We start from the raw sequence: 21,210 nt of genomic DNA on the forward strand, positions 1-21,210 counted from the left end.
TATATAATTGTGCTTTGGTAATGTACTGTATGCTTTGGTAGTTTGTTGGTTCAATTAAAAAAAAAATTCTGTCCTATTAAAAATCTTGTCCTATCTTGGAGATGCTGCCAGGGAGGGAACTTGGGACCTTCTGCTCTTCCCAGAGCGGCTCCATCCTCTCAGGGGAATATCTTACAGTGCTCACACTTCTCGTATCCTATTCATATGCAACCAGGTAGGACCCTGCTTAGCTAAGGGGACAAGTCATGCTTGCTACCACAAGACCAGCTCTCCTCTCCTAATATGACTTGATAACTTCTGAGTCAGCAGGCTGTAGTACCTCTAGTAACCAGATGCATTGGCGGTGCTCACGGGCATTTATTTTATTTTATTTATTTATTGTGTACACACGACCCTGAACTCCAGGTCTCTGGGCATTTTACAGCAAACGCGGCATCAAATAAAAACATTACCAATGGGTGCCAAAGCAAATTCACAACTCCGTGGCTCGAATGAATAGCTTGGACGAAGAAGTGTGTGTGAAGAAATGTGTGTGTTATTGGATCTTACACAAATCAGGTTTACAAATCATCCATTTTCACATGAATCCCACCCCCCACCCAACCTACATCCAGTCACCTCTGAAGGTGAGATTAACTCTTTATTTTCTGTCTGGGAATAATCCTGCCACCATTGCAGCTTAGGGACATAGGAAGCTGCCATATACTGAGTCAGACCCTTGGTCCATCTGGCTCAGTATTGTCTACCCAGACTGGCAGCGGCTTTTCCAAGGTTGCAGGCAGGAGTCTCTCTCAGCCCTATCTGGAGATGCCGCTAGGGAGGGAACTTGGACCTTTCTACTCTTCCCAGAGTGGCCCCAGAGGGGAATACAAAGATGACAAATATTTATATACTGCGTTTCAACAAACGTTCCCAAAACAGTTTACACAGATATGATATAAATTGATAAAATGGTTCCCCAGACGGCTCACAATCTAAAAAAGAAACAAAAATGTTTTGTTATAAACTGCCCAGAGACATACGTTTTGGGCGGTATAAAATGTTAAATAAATAAATAAGATAGACACCAGCAACAGCTGCTGGTGGGATGCTGTGCTAGGGACGGATAGGGCCAGTTGCTCTCCCCCTGCACAGTGAAGAGAGCCACCACTAAAAAGGTGCCCCTCTGCTCAATTAGCTGGAATATCTCCCAGTGCTCACTTGTCTCCCATTCAAATGCAAACCAGGGTGGACCCTGCTTAGCAAAGGGGACAATTCAGGCCTGCTACATCGAGACCAGCTCTCCTTCCAACACCCCTGATTGGGTGTCACTAAAAAAAACAACAGGTAAAGGCAGCTTTCCTTGTTGCTTCGCCAAGCCAGGAATAATTTGGTGTGTTTAAAATGTCTTTCTTTTGGGGATGGGGCCGTAGCTTAGTGTTTGGGTTGTAAATTTAATGATTAATGATTAATAATTAGTAATGGTTTTGGTTGTGTTGAAAGCACTAAGCTCCAGCAAAGACAGGAGTTCTGTTCTGTGCCAACGCCTCTCCGTTTCCCAAGAAAATGTGCAATCTAGCCACCCACCCCCCCTCGCTCGCTGAGAGACTTGAAGCCAGGACGACGCTCGAGTCAAAAATAGCTGGGCCTCTCATTGCGTTATTGCTCAAACTTCTGCCAACAGGAAGTCCCTGTCTCGCTTCCTCTTTCTCCGAAGAGGTTGCCACGGCAACCTGGGTGCCTTTCCGTACCCTGCCCCGCTTGCAACTTTGGCCCTTCTGCAGAGGTTGGACTACAACTCCCATCATCCCTGACTATTGGCCACTGTGGCTGGGAGTGATGGGAGTTGTAGTTCAAAAACACCTGGGGCTAAGTTGCACTGCCGTGGTCCTCTAGCATCTCCCTAGTTTCCCCATCCAGGGCTGCCCTTGGGTGCGAGCACAAGTAGGAGTTAGGGTTAGGGTGCCAAAATGTCCCTAAATGGTTGTTGAAACGATTCAAATTGATTCGAATCTGGCCAATTTGATTCAAATTTGAACCGGATCGCATTTTTTGGGGGTGGTTTGATTCGAATTCGAATCGGTCAAATTCTAGTTGAATCGGTTTGAATTCGAATCGGTTTGCACGTCCCTGGCTCTAAGCACTACACCGCACTGGCTCTCGCCCTGTTTCCATTGCTGGTGTAGACCTAACTGATCCCAAGCGTAGCAGTTTCACCTTCCTTCGAGCTCTGAGTGCCAGGTCAGGGCTGTGAGGAGCCGTGCTTTCGCTTCCGTAACTGGGAACTGGTGAACAGCGGGGTCACATCATGGCTGGCGGAGGCCTTAAGCTATGTCTGAAGAGGCAAACGCAACCTGTAACCTTGATGGCAGGCATAAACCGAGCCCTGGGCAACAACAATTGTGATATAGCTTTTAGTTGTTTCTGCACGGATTTATAAACTCATAAGAACAGCCCTGCTGGATCAGGCCCAAGACCCATCCAGTCCAGCCTCCTGTTTCCCACAGTGGCCCACCAGATGCCCCTGAGAAGCCCACTGGCAAGAGGTGAGGGCAGGCCCTCTCTTCTGCTGTTGCTCCCCTGCAACTGGGATTCAGAGACATCTTGCCTCTGAGGCTGGAGGTAGCCTGTAGCCACCAGATGAGCAGCCATTGATAGACCTGTCCTCCGTGAATTGGTTCTAAGCCCCTTTTTAAAGCCATCCAAGCTAGTGGCCATCCAAGCTAGTGGCCATCACCACGTCCTGTGGCAGAGAGTTCCATAGCTTAATTTTGTGCGGTGTGGAAAACTTAGTATGATAAAGAATTGTCTAGCCTTTTATTTATCAATTTAAAAAGTATACTTATATACTAAATAAAAGACTTTTTATTAGTATATAAGTATACTAGTGAACTGGGCTTGCAGTTTGCACGACCACAAAAGGACCTGGACCACGAAAGGTCATAGGGACATAGGGAGCTGCCATATACCGGGTCAGACCATTGGTCCATCTAGCTCAGTATTGTCAACACAGACTGGCAGCGGCTTCTCCAAAGTTGTAGGCAGGAATCTCTCTCAGCCTTATCTTGGAGATGCTGCCAGGGAGGGAACTTGGGACCTAGATGCTCTTCCCAGAGCGGCTCCATCACCTGAGGGGAATCTCTTCCAGTGCTCCCACTTCTAGTCTCCCTTTCATATGCAACCAGGGCAGACCCTGCTTAGCTAAGGGGACAAGTCATGCTTGCAACCACAAGGCCAGCTCTCTTCCCAGGTCCACACACTCTCCCTTCACTTCTTGCTAGCTGATGCCCAGATGAACTTCTTTGTTTTGCCCATGTAATGTTGCTGCCCGGAACACCTGAGATGCCAAATTCCAGGAGACTACATGTGATGCCAAGGATTACCAACCTGTGGTACTCCGGATGCTGCTGAACTACAAGGCCCATCCTCCTCAGCCACAATAGGTTGTCACCGGGGATGATGGGAGATGGAGTTCAGTGCCATCGGGCGGGCGTACCACAGGTTCAGATACCGGGAGACAGACCGAAGGAGATGTCTAGACTGCCTCAACTTTCGGGTTTTTCCATTTCTTAAAGCCTGTTCCGTAGAAATCCAACCGGGATAGAAATCCAGTGAACTGAAACAATATCGCTTGTTTGTTTCTTCATGGTTCTGTGAAAGTCCGGACTTCCTGCCTGTAAAAGTACCCGAGAAAAGTGCCAAAGCTTGTCGGAAGGCATCATTTCCCATGCTTTTCCAGTGGGAGAGTTTTCCCCGCATATTCCGGGAAATTAACAAAATTTCCCCGGGTTCTTTGTTTTTCTGGTAGTCTTGGCGAATTCTGGAACCTACCCACCAAAGGACACGTTTCTATCTTTTGTGATTTGGTCTAGGTCAGGAATTTTATGTCAGTGAGTGAGTGACGGCCAAGTTTTCTTTCTTTCTTTCTTTCTTTCTTTCTTTCTTTCTTTCTTTCTTTCTTTCTTTCTTTCTTTCAACTTGAAATTTATGCATTTGTTTAGTATTCAGAGCCCCTCCCCCTGACTAGAGCTGGTGTTGTGGCGGAGAGCATGAAATGAATGCTCCCCTTTGCTAAGCAAGGTTTGCCCTGGGTTGCATTTGCATGGGAGGCTACGTGTATGAGCACGCAGGGGATGGGGCCACTCTGGGAAGAGCACTGGCCTGCTTGCAGGCAGAAGGTTCCCAGTTGCCTCCCTGGCAGCATCTCCAAGATAGGGCTGAGAGAAACTCCTGCCTGCAACCCTGGAGAAGCCGCTGCCAGTCTGTGTAGTCAATCCAGAGCTGGATGGACCAAAGGCCTGACTAAGGCAGCTTCCTATGTACCTTCTGCATGCAAAGCTGGCGCTCTACCACTGAGCTATGGCGCTACATGCCCCCAGATTGGGAACATAGGAAGCTGCCATCTACTGAGTCAGACCCTTGGCCCATCTAGCTCATGACTGTATACTCTGACTGGCAGCAGCTCTTCAAGCTTTCAGGCAGGAGTTTAAGTCCTGGGCCTAAACTTCCGAAACCACTTCATTTGCAGTTGAGGGGACCCAAGAAGTTGGCCTGCGTGGTCAAATGCCCGTGCTTTTGCTAGCCTCCTGGACTCTGTCCTCGGTAACTCTCGAGGAGGGCAAGCGCTTTGTAATCTCGCCCAGCTGCTTTGAGTCAGCACTTTGCAAGTTCTGCTCCCGCCTACATCCACCCGTGTGCTTAATCGGGAACATCGCAGAAGTCAGAGACAGAAAGTCAACCTCTTTTCCCCCTTTTGCAAGCAGAGTTGGGGGAAGAGAGCTGGATTTGAGAATCCTTCTCCAACGCTATTCCATTGCAGTATTTTTTAAAGTAATCCTCCCCCCCGCCCTGACCCACGGCAGAGAGATGATATAAGAATACCTTTTCTTTTTACATCATACCTGATGTAAAGAGGAGGAGAGCTGGCCTTGTGGCAGCAAGCATGAATTGTCCCCTTTGCTAAGCAGGGCCTGCCCTGGTTTGTATTTGGATGGGAGTCTACATGTGGGAGCCCTTTAAGAGATTCCCCTTCAGGGATGGGGCCGCTCTGGGAAGAACATCAAGGTTCCAAGTTCCCTCGCTGGCAGCATCTCCGAGGCAGGGCTGGGGGGAGATTCCTGCCTGCAACCTGGGAGAAGCCGCTGCCAGTTTGGGTAGACAGCACTGAGCTAGATGGACCAACGGCCGGACTCCGTGAGCGGCAGCTTCCTAGGTTCCTCTTCTGGCTGATCAGCGCTAAGGACTGTGCAGCGAAGTTACGTGCACCGGGGGTGGTGGAATTTCTCAGCCAGACACACGGTTGTCATGGTTATTGGAAGCAGAGAGTTACAGGAGAAGACGAACTGCATGGGTGTTTTCTCTCCCCCCACCCTCCTCTTCCTCCTCCTCCTCGTGCGTCTTCAATCTGGGCTTTCCAGACCCCAAATTCTGCGTCTCTGCTTGTTCCTTTCCTCTTTCTGGTTGCCTGGGGTGGGGCCACTTAAATGATTCCGTCGCATCCCACCCCAAGACACGATGAGTTACCCGACGGTTTATGAGCGGCAACTCCGACTCGGGGTCTCGCGAAGCTGCCGGGACCCCCCTGCCTCGGGGATGAGCTGGAATGGGCGGCAGCCAAGCCGGAGGGCCACTGTGGTAAAGGTGCGTGGGGACCCAGGCTGGATTCGTGACAAGGCTTCGTACCTTGATACTCTACTCTGTGTGTGTGGGGGGGGGGTGCGTGGAGGGGGAGCGCTAGAAACGTGCACAGAACCGCTCAGGCCAGTTCAGTTCCAATCCGGACCAGGCTTGAACCGACTCGGTCCGCTTCGAACCCAGACCTCTCGAATCGGTTTGCCACATCCCTAGTGGGAGCTCATGATCTAGCCTTTGGTAGCATGAAAGCTGTCGGGCTGCCCCTGATGAACTTTCACTTGGAATGCCTTGGCCGAGGAGTTTGGCTCGTCCTTCAGGACTGACCGGTGTCCGTGTTTGCAGCTTGGCTGACTTGCTCGAGCCGTCTGGGACGGTGCGCCCGGCAGGTTTTTTCTGCACCTGACGGCTGCCGTACGTGCAGGAGTGGTGGGGGCATGGTGTATTTAGTGGGATGGGCTATGCATGGAGTGGGGGGGCAGTGATGGGACGTTGGATGGATTTCTAAATTTTCTCCCCACCCCAGCTGACCCTGTCAGCTATTCACTGCTGGGGGGGGGTGCCCTCCCCCTTCAAATCTGGCATCCTGGGTGACTGCCTAGGTATGCTTAGACTGTGAGCATATCCTCCATGGATGGACCTCTATGCTGTGGGGAAGGATCCTGCTTTGGCTGGGTAGCTCCTGGAACTCTAAGAACATAGGATGCTGCCATATACTGAGTCAGACCCTTGGTCTATCTAGCTCAGTATTGTCTGCACAGACTGGCAGCGGCTTCTCCAAGGTTGCAGGCAGGAATCTCTCTCAGCCCGATCTTGGAGATGCTGCCAGGGAGGGAACTTGGAGCCTAGATGCTCTTCCCAGAGCGGCCCCATCCCCTAAAGGGAATATCTTCCGGTGCTCACACATGGAGTCTCCCATGCAAATGCAAACCAGGGCAGACCCTGCTTAGCAAAGGCGGCAGCTCAGGCTTGCTGCTCCAAGACCACCTCTCCTTTTGGGCCCCGTAGTCCAAAGAGGTTTTAAAATTTCCCGGAATGGCCGACTGCCCTCCCTACCACCCCAGGAACAGCCTCCGTGTTCTTGGCTGGAGGTGTGCTCCTGGGAGCTCCTGGGACGGTGCCGCAGGAGGTTTTCAGGACATCTCAGGGGGAGGCAGAGAGAGGCGAAGGGGAGTGGGCGGGCAGGTAGACTGCGCGTGTGCACGCCGGATCTGAAATTAGTCTAGGTGGGCGGGAAGAGCTGGCAGATTTCTCCGACCTCCTCCTCCTCGCAGAGTTTACATCCGCCTGTTATGAACCGAGGGCCGTGTTTTCAACTGGACTTGGAAGGTTTTGGGGGGAAGAAAGAGCAGGGATGGTCAAGAATTCAGCTGGGCGTGTTCAGATCGGATTGGGTTGTCTTATCCAGGGGCAGCCATGCGGAGGATCTCCAGCTGTTGGACTACAACTCCCATCATCCCCTGTCACCGTAAATTATGATGGGGACAATGGGAGTTGTAGTCCAGTAACAGCTGGTGCACTTCAGCTCGGCCACCCTGGTCCTGTTATGAAGCTCACCAGCAGTTATTGGTCTGCAACGCCCACCACCCCCTGTCACTATTTATTTTGAGAGGGGATGATGTGAGTTGTAGACCAATAACTGCTGGTGAGCGTCAGCTTGGCCACCCCTGGCCTCTTGTTGGACTACAACTCCAATCATCCCCTGCCACTGTGAATTGTGATGGGGATGATGGGAGTTGTAGTCCAATAGCTGTTAGTGCACTTCAGCTCGGTGGACTACAACTTCCGTCATCCCATGTCACCGTAAACTGTGATGGGGGTGATGGGAACTGTAGTCCAACCGCAGCTGAAGAACCTTTGCTTGGCCACCCTGATCTAATCGAAAGGGCTTAAGACGTTCGTGTGTCTGTGTTTGCGTATGTGGTTTTCAACTTCCTAGCAGATTTAAACATCAAAATGAAACGTTTGGGATTTGAACTTTGAAATGTTTATTTATTTATGTTTGCAGACAGATTGTGAACCGCCCAGGGCCTTTTTTGTATGGGGTGGTATAGAAATGTAAGACATACATAAATTTTTCTATCCCGCTCTTCCTCCACGAAGCCCAGAGCGGTATACTTGGTTCGGTTTATCCTCACAACAATCCTGTGAGGTAGGTTAGGCCGAGAGAGAGAGAAGTGACTGGCCCAGAGTCACCCAGTGAATTCCGTGGCTGAAGGGGGATTAGAACTCGGGTCTCTCCGGTCCTAGTCCAGACTGGTGGGGAATCGTCTTCCAGCTCCCGGATGTTAACCTGCCCCCCACCCTTTTCTCTCTCCGCAGAACAAAGAGAAGGAAAGGATGAAGGAGAGCAAAGACCGCGACGCGCGTTACACCAACGGGCACCTCTTCACCTCCATCACGGTCTCGGGCATGACCATGTGCTTCGCCTGCAGCAAGAGCATCACGGCCAAGGAGGCGCTGATCTGCCCCAGTGAGTGAGCCCCTCCCTGGCCATCTCGGCTGGTGGTCTCTGGGGCACCTTTCACCCACCTCGGGGGCTGCCCCGGGCGGAAGAGCGGCTTAGGAACCCAGGAAGCTGCCTCCTTCCCAGCCAGACCCTTGGCCCCTCTGTCTCTGCGTGCTCGACACTGACCGGCAGCGGCTTCTCCAAGGTTTCGGGCAGGAGTCTTTCTCAGCCCTACCTGGAGATCCTGCCGGGCATTGAACCTGAGACCTTCTGCATGCAAAGCAGATGCTCTAGCGATGAGCTACGGCTCCACTCCCTAAGGGGATTATGTCGCTTGCCATGCTCACATGTAGTCGCCCTTCCAATTGCAAACCAGGGCAGACCCTGCTTAGCAAAAGGGGACCATTCCTCCTCACTACTGCAGGACCAGCTCTACCTCCCCAGCAGTATAGCTGGATGGACCCGTGGCCTGACTCAGCTTCCTGTGTTCTTCTTCTTACGGGCTGTTGGCATCTCTTCTCCTCCGTCCCCTCTGTACCATTTTCAGTGCTTCCAGGGGTGGGTTTGAAGAGGGGGGCAGCCCCACCAGGAGCAGAGGGCAGTATCCCTTTTGGCCGCTGGCCACTGGCACTGCAATACCTTTCTCCCTTCCTGGCCCCCATCTTGCTTCCAGCGGAGACTGTGTGGGCTGCTGTTCTTGGCAATACTTCTGGCCAAGCAGATGGTCTCGTGAACAAGTGGCCATTTGGTGTTGTTTCCCCCCCCTTTCCCGGCCTCCTCCCTGCTAGCCGGGGGTGGGCTTGGAATCTGCAGGGTGTGGGGTAGCTCCTAGAAGTCCTTTCGTGGTGTGGATTGTTTGCATCCGAGTCCCCCATGTCTAAAAACCTTGGACTCCTAGATTGTTAAGAGTTGGAATGGGTCACTTGAGGTCCTCTAGTCCTCTGCTCATTTGAGGAACCGTCTGTTGACATGCTGGCCTCCCCCCTCTTGCCCCCCCACTGGGCCCAGCCACAGAAGAAACATGACAGGTGGAGAGCGGGGCCAGAGAGCGGGACTGCGGATTTTAAACGCGCTCGTCTTCTGCTTATTTTGAACGAGGGATGTGCCAAGAATTCAAATGAACCGATTCAAATCCAAATTGGATTCAAACTGATCCAGCTTGAAACTGCTTGCACAGAATGGAAAGCGTTTGAATCGATTCGAATCTGCCCAACTTTGAATTGAATTTGCATAGAAATTGCTCGAGTTCTTTTGGATTCGGAAAAACCGATTCGAATCGATTTGAATTCGATTCAGATTTGAATCAATCCGTTCGCATGTTTTGTACATCTCTGTTTTGAACCAGAAGTGACTGGTGGCCACAGCGGGTGGAGCAGAAGGCGGAGTATACTTTTCACAATCAGTAAAAGCTTCTGCTTCGTGGTATCCCACGCAGCTGGCCCACTACACACCCTGCCTCTCAGCTGGCCAATACATGTGCACGGCAGCCATATTTGAGGGTTCAGCAGTGGAGAGCTGCTACCAGTCAGTGTAGACAATGCTGAGTTTGTTAGTGTACAGTTCTGGTCACCATATCTCAAAAGGGACGTTGTAGAAATTTAGAAGGTGCAGAAGAGATGATCTGGGGCCTGGAGCACCTTCCGTAGGAGGCAAAGTTGGGGCATTGAGGATGGCCATCACTAGCATATGGTGGTGGCCATCTGGGGCTTTTTAGCTTAGAAAAAAGATGACTAAGGGGAGACACGTTAGAGGACTATACAGTTATGCATGGTTTGGAGAGAGAGAGAGCGGAGTACATTTTCACCCCGTGCAGAATTAATCGATGGAATTCTCGGCCACGGGATGTGGTGACGGCCACCAGCTTGGATGGCTTTAAAAGGGGCTTAGACAAAATCATGGCAGACAGGTCTATCAGTGGCTGCTAGGCTGGTGGCTGTGGGCCACCTCCAGCCTCAGAGTCAAGATGCCTCTCAATCCCAGTTGCAGGGGAGCAACCGCAGGAGAAAACGACATGCCCGCAGCTCTTGCCTGTGGGCTTCCCAGAGTCATCTGGTGGGGAACAGGATGTTGGACTGGATGGGTCTTGGGCCGGATCCAGCAGGGCTATCCTTATGTTCTTATGTCTTGTTCTATGACCAAGAGTCTGAGTCGTTAGGAGACAGCTGCTTTTGTTCCTATGAGACCGAGTGCAGTAAAAATCGCGACACTGTCCCATGCGATAGTCATTTTTCTCTAAACTTGCTTTATTGCATCCAAGAGGAACACAGTTTACAGGCAAATAAAAATCAGGATGGGACGAGGGAAAAATACATTAAAAGAATCCAAAGGCATTCTTACTCCCTCCCGGACCAGGGCATCACTGGGTCAGGAAGGCAATCATTTCAGGGTTGCAAAACGTTGGTTCCGAAACCAAGGACCTGAAGAGCTTGGCTGTCATCTTCTGTCTAGGGGAGGAGAGCTGGTCTTGTGGCAAGCATGAATGGTCCCCTTTGCTAGGCACAATCTGCCCTGGTTTGCATTGGAATGGGAGACTTCATGTGAGCACTGGAAGATCTTCCCCTCAGGGGATGGAGCCGCTCTGGGAAGAGCATCTAGGATCCAAGGTCCCTTCTTCGCAGCATCTCCAAGATAGGACAAGATTATTATTTTTTTAATAGGCCACTCTTAACAGCTTGCTTACTCCCTGCCACACTCTTTTGGCTACCACACACTCTTTTAAGAAATGTGAATGAGTTTCCCCAAATGTCTTGCCTAGCTCACTAGCTTTCTGTTTGCAGGTGATTTTAGGACACTCTTGCTGGTCCTCTGGGAGCCATGGCTTAGCCGCATTAAGTGGTAGTACTTGGTGGTATAAGCGCCACCTTGTTTCCCATAAATGGAAAGGGACCTTTTTCTCCTTAAAGAGAGCGATAGGGTGATCGGGTTGCAACAAGTACTGTGAAGTGCGGTGTTTGTAGCGTTTACGTATTCCTGCCTGCAACCTTGGAGAAGCTGCTGCCAGTCTGGGTAGACAATCCTGAGCTAGATGGACCAAGGGTCTGACTCAGTATGTGGCAGCTTCCTAGGTCCCAATGTCAGGAAGTGGGACCGGTTTTGAGTGTCAGAATGGGTTACTAGTTACTCTCATTGGGGGCCCTAATACTCAAACTTTGCCTAAGGCGTACAAATGCCTACCAGGAGGACTGCCCCACCTGGTAGATAGAGTGGGGCTAAACTGGGCCTGCCCTCCTAAATTTCCCTCTGCCTCCCAACCTTTTTACAAACTCAGTGATTAAAATCACTGAATTTTGCTTGCCGGTAGGACCAAGGGAGGTCAGATAAGCTCCCACCCCCCCGGCTACTTTTTGGTGGCATCTTCCCTAAACTAGTTGGCCTTCTGTGGGCCTGGACTCTCCCCACACCGCACCCCTTTTCTATCTCCAGCCCATGTTTCCTCCCACTGATTTGCAGGCTGAGTCTCTCTCCCCTCCCTCTCTGATGGGCTCTCTCTTTATTTTCTGATGGGCTCCAGCCACATTTGGGAGTCTCTCTGGTTGTGCTTTCCCTTGCTTTGATCTGGATGGGGTGTGTGTGTGTGTGTCTTGTATTTGTGGAAGCGGCCAGCACCGCGGGTTGCTGAGGGGCCATTGTCTAGCTGAATGGCCCCATTGTTTTCTCTGCAGTTATCTCGGCCTTTGCCTTTTTCCTGGGCATGGACTTCTGATCTCTCCCCACTCTTGGGGGGCTGGTCCCCCGGGCAGGAGCCTGAACAGAACCTGGGCAGCCCTTGTACCTCCCTGACCAGACAATAAGCGGAGCCCCAGGGCATCTGGTTTACGGAGAATTAAGAATTAAGAATGCGGGGAATTAAGAATTAAGCAGGGCCTTAAGAAAAAGAAGCGGTGTTGGGGGAGATCTTGCATCTTTAAAACTGTGCACATGTCAATGGCTACTAGCCTGGTGGCTATAGGCCAGCCTCGGAGGCAAGATGCTGCTAAATCCCAGTTGTAGGGGGGCAGCAGCAGGAGAGAGGAGGGCCTGCCCTCAGCTCTTGCCTGTGGGTTCCCCAGGGGCATCTGGTGGGCCACTGTGGCAAACAGGATGCTGGACTAGTTGGGCCTCCTTGGGCCTGATCCAGCAGGGCTGCTCTTAGGTTCTTAAGACTCAGTTACGCAAATGTCATGGAATTCTTTGGATCAAGAAGTGCTGAGCTTTAGGTACATCGGAAGCTGCCATATACTGAGTCAGGCCCTTGGTCCATCTAGCTCAGTATTGTCTACACAGACCGGCAGCGGCTTCTCCAAGGCTGCAGGCAGGAGTCTGTCTCTCTCAGCCCTATCTGGAGATGCCTGTGGGGAAACTTGGAAGCTTCTGCATGCAAGCAGGCAGGGGCTCTTCCCGCAGCGTCCCCATCCCTTAAGGGGAATCTCTTCCAGTGCTGACATGTAGCCTCCCATTCAGATGCAAACCAGGGCAGACTCTGCTTAGCAAATGGCTTGCAACAAGACCAGCTCTCCTCTCCTAGACGTCAGACTACAGCCAAGCTCTTCAGGGCCTTCGTTTCTGACCAACATTTTGCAAAACGGGGGGCAATTAAACACCTACTTCTTCAAAACTGCAGGCAGCATGATGGAAGAAGTGTCACCCCTCTTGCCTAGGAGCAGGAAATGTCATTTCTAAGGTGGTGGTTGCTGCAACATAGGAAGATAGGAAGCTGCTTTCTACTGAGTCAGACCCTTGGTCCATCTAGCTCAGTATTGCCGACACTGACTGGCAGCAGCACTCCAAGGTTTCAGGCAGGAGTCTTTCCCAGCCCTATCTTGGAGTTGCTGCCAGAGAGGGAACCTGGAACCTTCTGCATGCAAGCAGGTGCTCTTCCACTGAGCTACGGCCCCCATCCCTAAGAGGAATATCTTGCAGCACTCGCATGGTCTCCCATCCAAATGCAAACCAAGGCAAACCCTGCTTAGCAAAGGGGACAGTGCATACTTGCTACCATAAGATCAGCTCTCCTCCCAAGGACAGGCATGCATAATCTAAAAACAGATAACCTTTTTTGGTTACAATTTTTCTTACATGGAAACATATGCAGATTTGATTGATTGATTGATTGATTGACTAATAGTGTTATTTAATTTGACAGTAGCCCTAATAAGCACATATGCCATCCTCTCTTTCAGCCCAAAGTGCTCACCACATCAACCAGATATCCCTGATTCACTCCGCCTCTTGGAAGCTCTTCCCAATGACAATAAAATACAGGGCCTGCAAAGCTTTCTCACAACTTCACTGTACAGATGCTCTTGCACAGTTTTATCCACGGCCTGGACCCCAGGCTGGGACTTCATGCATTTTTGGTAGTGCCACCTTCTGGCCAGCTCTTGCATTGCAGTAAGAACTCATCCCACTCACCACAAAAGTAATGGGAGGTCCTTCTGGGAATTCAAGAGCTAGCCAGCAGGTGGAGCTGTGAAGGTTGTGCAAGGTCCCAGCTTGGCTTGCGAGCAGAGGATAAGATTGTGCTAGGAAGAAATGCAGAAGGTTGCAGTGACATCTGTACAGTGAGAAAGTTCACGCTTCAACTGGTTCGAAAGCTTTTCAAATCCTGCATATTGATGCTCTTCCCACATCTGGAAGAACACAGATCACTGCTTTCCCCCTATCTTGGATAGCTTTTTAAAAGACTCTCAAGACACACTCAATCATCCAACTTTCAATGAGATTTTTAAAATGTGAATTTCAACTGTTTTGGTGGTTTAATTGTTGTGTTAACCCTTTTATGTTGTAAACCACCCAGAGATGTGAGTTTGGGGCAGTCTAAAAACAGGACTGGATTATGGCCTGGATTTTAAGCTATGTCAAACAAAAGTTTAAATCAAACTTTTAATTAAAATAAATTACTCTTCCTACGAAAAGGATGATGAAAATAGAAACACTAAAGATTTGTTTTTACTTACATGCTTGCCAAAAATGAAACAAACAATGCTTGCATGCAGAAGGTCCCAAGGAGAGGAGAGCTGGTCTTGTTGGTCGCAAGCATGTCTTGTCCCCTTAGCTAAGCAGGGTCTGCCCTGGTTGCATCTGAATGGGAGACTTGATGTGTGAGCACTGGAAGAGATTCCCCTCAGGGGATGAAGCTGCTCTGGGAAGAGCAGAAGTTTCAAGTTCCCTCCCTGGAAGCATCTCCAAGATAGGGCTGAGAGAGATTCCTGCCTCCAACCTTGGAGAAGCCGCTGCCAGTCTGGGTAGACAATGCTGAGCTAGATGGACCAAGGGTCTGACCCAGTAGACAGTCCCTTCCTGTGTTCCTATGTTAGAACTAATAATCTAACAAAAACAGCTATCTTGTAATAGGGATGTGCGAGCTGGCTTGTTTCGAGCCGGGCTCAACATCGAGCCGGCCCGGTCCAGGTGGTCTGAATTCAAACTGGACCAGTCCCAAAGGGTAGGAGTTTGGACTGGACCTCCCGCCAGTTCCAAGAACTGGCTCAGGGCCGCTTCTGCCCCCCCCCACCTTAATTTTAAAGGTAAATACTACCTTTTCTCTCCCCACACTTTACTGTAGGGAATTCACCTGTACTTGTAAAGGGGAATCTTCGTTGGATTCTCCTTTGCAAGTAAGTCCCCTGAGCTGGTTTGGCCCGGCTCGATGGCCGAACCAGACCCGACCCGGTTCGGCCGAGCTGGTTCAGTTCGAATCTGGTCTGGATCGGAATCGAGACGGCCAAACGGCCAGCTCACAGCCCCCTATCTTGTAATAAGCCTGTTTGCATCAGATATACCTTTAAATGGAAATAGTGATTTCTGACGTAGCATTTATGAAAACTTTTAACCGCCAGCATTTCTGAACCAAAGAAGCACTATGACCTGCACTGTTTCTTTTGCCTCTCACACAGACTTTAAAACATTTTCTTTTATTTTTCAGCCAATTGTTTAAAAACGACTAATTAAAATTTAGTCATTATTATTTCTTGTTTACACAGTCAGACAGGTGTGATTGACTGGTTTGTTTTATCCAGACATCGAGTCCTTCCCAAGGACCTGGGATGGCTGAATGTTATTATTAATATTGTTGCTGTTATTATAGATATCGTCACAGAATATAGGCTGTTGTTGTTGTTGTTGTTATTCAGAGACCCCTCATAATATCAGGCTCTAAGCAGTGGCTTACTGAGCTTGTGCCTAAATCTGGCACTGGCACGGAATACAAAATAAGTAAGTTTTTGTTACCACCCCCCACACATAAAACGACTGTGGGCCTCGGCATCCCACCCTCCCCAGAGCAGACATTACTGAGACCTGACTGTCCTTGCCATCAAGATTCACTTCCTGATGACATCACCTCCACCCACTCAAACGTTCTTGGATCTTCCATGAGTCATGGAGCTTGTGAACTTGTTATGTTGCACCTCCGTGGAATGAGATGGTGCAAAGGAAGAAATGGGACAGAGCCTCCCACCCACCCCCGGCCCGACGTCTGCAAAAATTGATTCTGGATTTCCAACCCATCTCGCGGTTCTTAATTTCCTGAACGAGAGGAAACCGCTCGGCTTGTGAACACCAAATCGGCTTCCTTGATCTTCATTGCTTCCCTGCCCTTAACTACACAAACAGAACATGGGAGGAGAGCTGGTCTTGGGGCAGTAAATGTGAATTATCCGCCTTGCTAATCACAGTCCCCCTGGTATGTGCTGTGAGATAATTGCCCTTAGGGGATGGGGCCTCAGTATATGGCAGTTACCTATGACCAGTTTGGAAGTTTTATATTTTAATTAGTTTAATGAATAAATGTTCCGTCCTGTCCCTCCAGCACACTCTTGCCTCAGTGGCTTGCAATACTATACAAACAATAAAGCACAATATGACAGAGCCATAAAACCATAATAAATCTGTGACTAGCAATAAAACAGACATTTTAAAAAAACACACACAGCCGGATGAAATAGCAGGCAGGACTGAAACTGAATTAAAACCAGGGACCTGATTGAAACCGATTTGAAAGTGCTTTTTTGAAAGAAGAGGTTTCAGATTCTTTTTAAAGCTCATCAAGGAGGGAGGCTGATGGATCACATCTGGGAGTAAATTCCAAAGACCTGGGGCCATGACTGAGAAGGCCCAGATTGGGGGGGGGGTCATTTGCTGGCATCCATTTCTGCAGACCCTCTGGAAGAAGCAGCAACTCCTGGCATGTGGCTAGTTTCTGAGTTCCTCTCCAAGTGAAGATTTGGCCTGAAAAGCTGTAAATGGCCTGGAACTGGGCTACTTCGAGGCCGTTGTTCCCTCTAACAGGGATTCCCAGATGTTGTGGACTACAACTCCCAGGATCCCCAGCTGCCACGGCTTTTGCTTGGGGATTATGGGAGTTGTAGTCAACAACATCTGGGAATCCCTGTTAGAGCAAACACTGCTCAAGGCTAGGGGCTCTCAAACGTGGGTCTGCAGAGGATGATGTACTACAACTCCCATCACCCCAGCAACAGTTGCATGAGATGATGGGAGTTGTAGTCCACAAGATCCAAGAATGAGGACTCCCTGCCTTAAGTACTATCTGCCTCCGTGTGAACCTGCTGCAGGTTTCTGTGGGCTAAGCCGGTGAGGAGAGCTGGTCTTGTGGTAGCAAGCATGAATTCTCTTCTTTGCAAAGCAGGGTTTGCCCTGGTTGGCATTTGTCTGCTGTAAGATATCTGCCCTAAATGATGGGGGCGTTCCTCAGTGGTAGAACATCTGCTTGCTTGCAGAAGACCCCAAGTTCAATCCCTGGCAGCATCTCCAGGTAGATCTGGGAGAGACTCCTGCCCGAAACTATGGAGAGCCCCTGCCAGTCAGTGTAGACGATCCTGAGCTAGAGGGACCAAGGGTCTGACTCACTATGGCAGCTTCCACCTAATGGCGCAGCGGGGAAAGGACTTGCCTAGCGAGCCAGAGGTTGCCGGTTTGAATCCCCGCTGGTATGTCTCCCAGACTATGAGAAACACCTCTATCGGGCAGCAGCGATCTAGGAAGATGCTGAAAGGCATCATCATCTCACACTGCGTGGGAGGAGGCCATGGTCAACTCCTCCTGTATCCTACCGAAGACAACCACAGGGCTCTGTGGTCGCCACGAGTCGACACCGATTCGAGGGCACAACTTTACTTTATGTTCCTTTTGAGAAATCTGTTTGGTGGGTAATTTCCAGGAAATACCTGGAATGCCAATGGATACCTGGGATACGACTGGATTATGCGCCCGTGTCGGAAAGCAGGAAAGCCCTGCATGCCAGCTCTCTTGTCCTTGCAGTAAGGGGGGTGCACACACCCCCACTCTCCAATTCATCTAAGCGACTTGCTAGAAGAACAGATTGTCGTGCGGGGGAGAGAAGGCTGTGTGTTCTTCCTGTGAAACGCCTTTCAGCTGCGGGCTTGGCACGCGGACCGGGCCCGGCAGTAGGCAGATTGCCGGCTGTGGCAGCCCAAAGGCCAGGATCCGGCCGTCTCTTCCAAGCAGGGCAAAGAGAACCCCCATGCCTCTGTGGACCCTCCCGTGAGAGTGGAGGGGAAACCCACCTTCCAGGGCCATAGGAAGGCAGGAGCTGAAGCTGGATTGCTCGGAACAGGGCTTCCGGACCCGTGGTCCTCCCAGATGTTGCTGAACTAAAACTCCCGTCGTCCCCAGGCACAATGCAGTGTCGCTTTGCTAAGCAGGTTCTTCTTCCACCTAATGGCACAGCGGGCAAATGACTTGCCTAGCAAGCAGGAGGTTGCCGGTTCGAATCCCCTGCTGGTGTGTTTCCCAGACTATGGGAAACACTTGTATCGGGCAGCAGTGATACAGGAAGATGCTGAAAGGCATCTCATACTGCTTGGGAGGAGGCCATGGGAAACCCCTCCTGTATCCTACCAAAGACAACCACAGGGCTCTGTAGGCGCCAGGAGCTGAAATCGACTTGACGGCACAGCTTTGCCTTAACTTAAGTAGGTTCTACCCTGGTTTGCATTTGGATGGGAGACTCCATGTGTGAGCACTGGCAGATATTCCCCTTAGGGGATGGGGCTGTTCTGGGAAGATCAGCTGCACGCTTGCATGTAGAAGGGTCCATGTTCCCTCCCTGGCAGCATCTCCAAGAAAGGGCTGGGAGAGACTCTTGCCTGCAGCCTTGGAGAAGCTGCTGCCAGTCTGAGTAGACAATCCTGAGCTAGATGGAGCAAGGGTCTGACTCAGTAGAAGGCAGCTTCCAGTGTCCTTAAGGCAGGATGAATGGTGATAAAGGGTTGGAAGACCAAGAGCAGCCCAGGATTTCCTTGCGGAAAGCCAAGGGCTTGGCATCCCTGCTGAGACCCTGCAGGGGGGAAAGTTCCAGGACGGTGTCCCTGCAGTGCTACCCGGCTGGGTTCCGTAGGGAAACGCAGTAACTGGTTTCTAATGGTTTTGCTGCTTTTGGGCTGTCCCGTTGCCTTCCCTTCTCACGCCGCCTCTCTTTTCCCTTCCAGCCTGCAACGTCACCATCCACAACCGCTGCAAAGACACACTGCCCAACTGTACCAAGGTCAAGCAGAAGGTAAGTCGGTGGTGGGGGTGTGTGTGTGGGAACTGTTCTGGGGCAGCCGGAGCTCAGAGGCAGAGCCTCTGCTTTGCCTGCAGAAGGGTTCGAACCTAGGACGCTACCACATACTGAGTCCGGCCCTTGCTCCATCGAGCTCAGGATTGTCAACCCAGGCTGGCAGCGGCTTCTCCAAGGTGGCAGGCAGGAGTGTCTCTCTCAGCCCTCTCTGGAGATGCTGCTGGGGAGGGAACCTGGAGCCTTCTGCATGCAGGTGCTCCTCCCAGAGTGTTCTGATGTTCTTATAACCCAGTTGTTCATGGCTTCTCTCTCTCTCTCTCTCTCTCCTTCTTCTTCTGCCCCACCTCCTTGCAGCAGCAAAAGGCAGCCTTGCTGAAGAACAATTCAGCCCTGCAGACGGTGTCCCTGAGGAACAAGTGTAAGTAGAGCTGGAAATCCTGGGGCTCAAGTAGCTATGGGGGAAGAGGGCAATGGAGTGGCGGGGGGTGTCTGTCGTGGGGGCATTTTTCCTTTGTAAGCAGTCCCTGTGCTGGCAAGGTCAAGGCACCAGGGCCAAAGGAATAATTCATTCTGAGGTCAGCGTTCCAGCTCTTCCGGAAAGGGGGGCATGGGATATAGGAAGCTGCCATATACGGAGTCAGACCACTGGTCCCTCTAGCTCAGTATTGTCAACCCAGACTGGCAGTGGCTTCTGCAAGGTTGCAGGCAGGACTCTCTCTCAGCCCTATCTTGGAGATGCTGCCAGGGAGGGAACTTGGAACCTAGATGCTCTTCCCAGAGTGGCTCCATCCCCTGAGGGGGAATATCTTCCAGTGCTCACACATGTAGCCTCCCATTCAAATGCAAGCCAGGGTGGGCCCTGCTTAGCAAAGGGGGCACTTCGTGCTTGCTGCAGCATCCACACTTCTCAGCTTTGGAGAGCCTTTTGAAAAATTACTGCATTCCATGATTGCATCCCTTGCCCCTTGCAAGATTTGGATGCATGCTTGATTTCTCTCTGCCATGTAAGACATAAATGTCCATGCATGGGTCAGTGAATTCATGCCCCATCTAAGGGGGGAAAAACGGGCTTATTTCCTCTAATCTGTAGAAGCTGTTTAAAACTTAGGATCTGAAGTGTCTGTTCCTTGTTCCCTCAGTCCAGCTCTGCTGGATTATCCCCCCCTCCCTCCCCACACACCCCCTCACCTTATGGAACATATGAAATAATCAGTGTTTATGAGCATGTGCAAATACATTTTTGTCCACCCTCCCGGGGGCTCCCAAATGTGGACCCCCCCAATAGACTACAACACCCATCATATTCCCCTCAGGGGATGGGGCCGCTCTGGGAAGAGCATTTGAGGTTCCAAGTTCCTTCCCGGGCAGCATCTCCAAGACAGGGCTGAGATTGAGATTCCTGCCAGCAACCTTGGAGAAGCTGCTGCCAGTCTGGGTTGACAATCCTGAGCTAGATGGACCAAGGGTCTGACTCAGTATAAGGCAGCTTCCTAGGTTACTTTTGACTTGAAGTGGTATATAAATATTTGTCGTCTTCGTATTGAGTCTTAGCACCTTCTTTATAGTTTTATATAAATTTATATGATCTACCTACCTCTCTACCTAGCCACCTAATGGCGCAGCGGGGAAATGACTTGCCTAGCGAGCCAGAGGTTGCCGGTTCGAATCCCCACCATATCGGGCAGCAGCAATATAGGAAGGTGCTGAAAGGCATCATCTCATACTGTGCAGGAGGTGGCCATGGTCAACCCCTTCTGTATTCTACCAAAGACAACCACAGGGCACCAGGAGTCGACACTGATCCCTGGTGTGGGGACACCGTTACCTTTACTTATCTGCCTATCATAATTTTATCCCACCTGATATGTGCATCTAAGAAACACAGTTCTTTTCTGCCGCAGTTGCATGACGCAGCTGTGCCCAGAAGTTGGCTCCTGCACTTTTGTGACGCTGTTATTTTGTATATCCTTTCCAGCGACCATCCGAGAGCGTCCGAATTCTGCCATCTACCCCTCGGAGAGCTTCCGCCAGACCCTGCTTGGCTCCCGCCGGGGGCGGCCCACCTTATCCCTTTCGAAAAGTGTCTCCACCACAAATATTGCAGGGTAAGTTAAAAGCGCAAGAAGGGGAGAAGATTTCCGGCCCTCTCCCAGGTTCATTTAAAAATCTTCCAGTAGGGCTGCCACCAGGTCTCCTACGAGACGAAAGCTAAACACCAAACCCTTCTCTGTTCTTTCTTGAACCAGGGTGGACTTGAAAGATAGCCAAAATGCCTTAAAACCGCTTTAAAGAACATGTAGCCAGAACTGGCACGCGGGGCGATGTAACGGAGCACGTTTCCCAGCCACATGGCATTTGAAACCATAAAAAACGAGTTTATTTAAGTAGATCTAAAAAGCCGGACAATTTACAGGCAAACGAAGCAAAAGAGTTAGAACGCGCAACCTTTCTTCCTGTCTGGTGTTGGGCAGGAGGCTCGGTAGCTCTTCGGTCTCAAACTGCAGTTCAGAAAACACAAGCGTGCACCGTGCTGAAGTCTGCAGGCTCCCAGGAACCATGCAGCCTGGTCTTAGCTAACAATTAGGTTAATGTTTTAATTGGTTTTATATGAATGACCTTTTAAGCATGGATA

At 50.7% G+C, this 21,210-nt stretch overlaps 1 protein-coding gene across 10 annotated transcripts in view; it reads left to right on the top strand.

The window, feature by feature from the left end:
* Positions 1 to 21,210, top strand: part of ARHGEF2 (Rho/Rac guanine nucleotide exchange factor 2) — a 126,881-nt gene that overhangs the window by 87,548 nt on the left and 18,123 nt on the right. For 8 of the 10 annotated variants that reach the window (XR_008312262.1, XM_053278424.1, XM_053278425.1 and 5 more), the window contains 4 exons: positions 7,933 to 8,083; positions 18,508 to 18,575; positions 18,933 to 18,996; positions 20,554 to 20,683. Coding sequence is in view for 9 of the 10 variants with exons in the window: in XM_053278424.1 (XP_053134399.1) it covers positions 7,933 to 8,083; positions 18,508 to 18,575; positions 18,933 to 18,996; positions 20,554 to 20,683 (413 nt within the window). In the remaining variant the exon portion in view is untranslated. Of the gene's footprint in view, positions 1 to 5,296; positions 5,620 to 7,606; positions 7,763 to 7,932; positions 8,084 to 18,507; positions 18,576 to 18,932; positions 18,997 to 20,553; positions 20,684 to 21,210 lie in introns of those variants that run through there. The other 2 variants (XM_053278428.1, XM_053278431.1) reach the window with 2 other exon arrangements.

This window comes from Hemicordylus capensis, chromosome 14 (genome assembly GCF_027244095.1).
Source record: "Hemicordylus capensis ecotype Gifberg chromosome 14, rHemCap1.1.pri, whole genome shotgun sequence".
NCBI lineage: Eukaryota > Metazoa > Chordata > Lepidosauria > Squamata > Cordylidae > Hemicordylus > Hemicordylus capensis.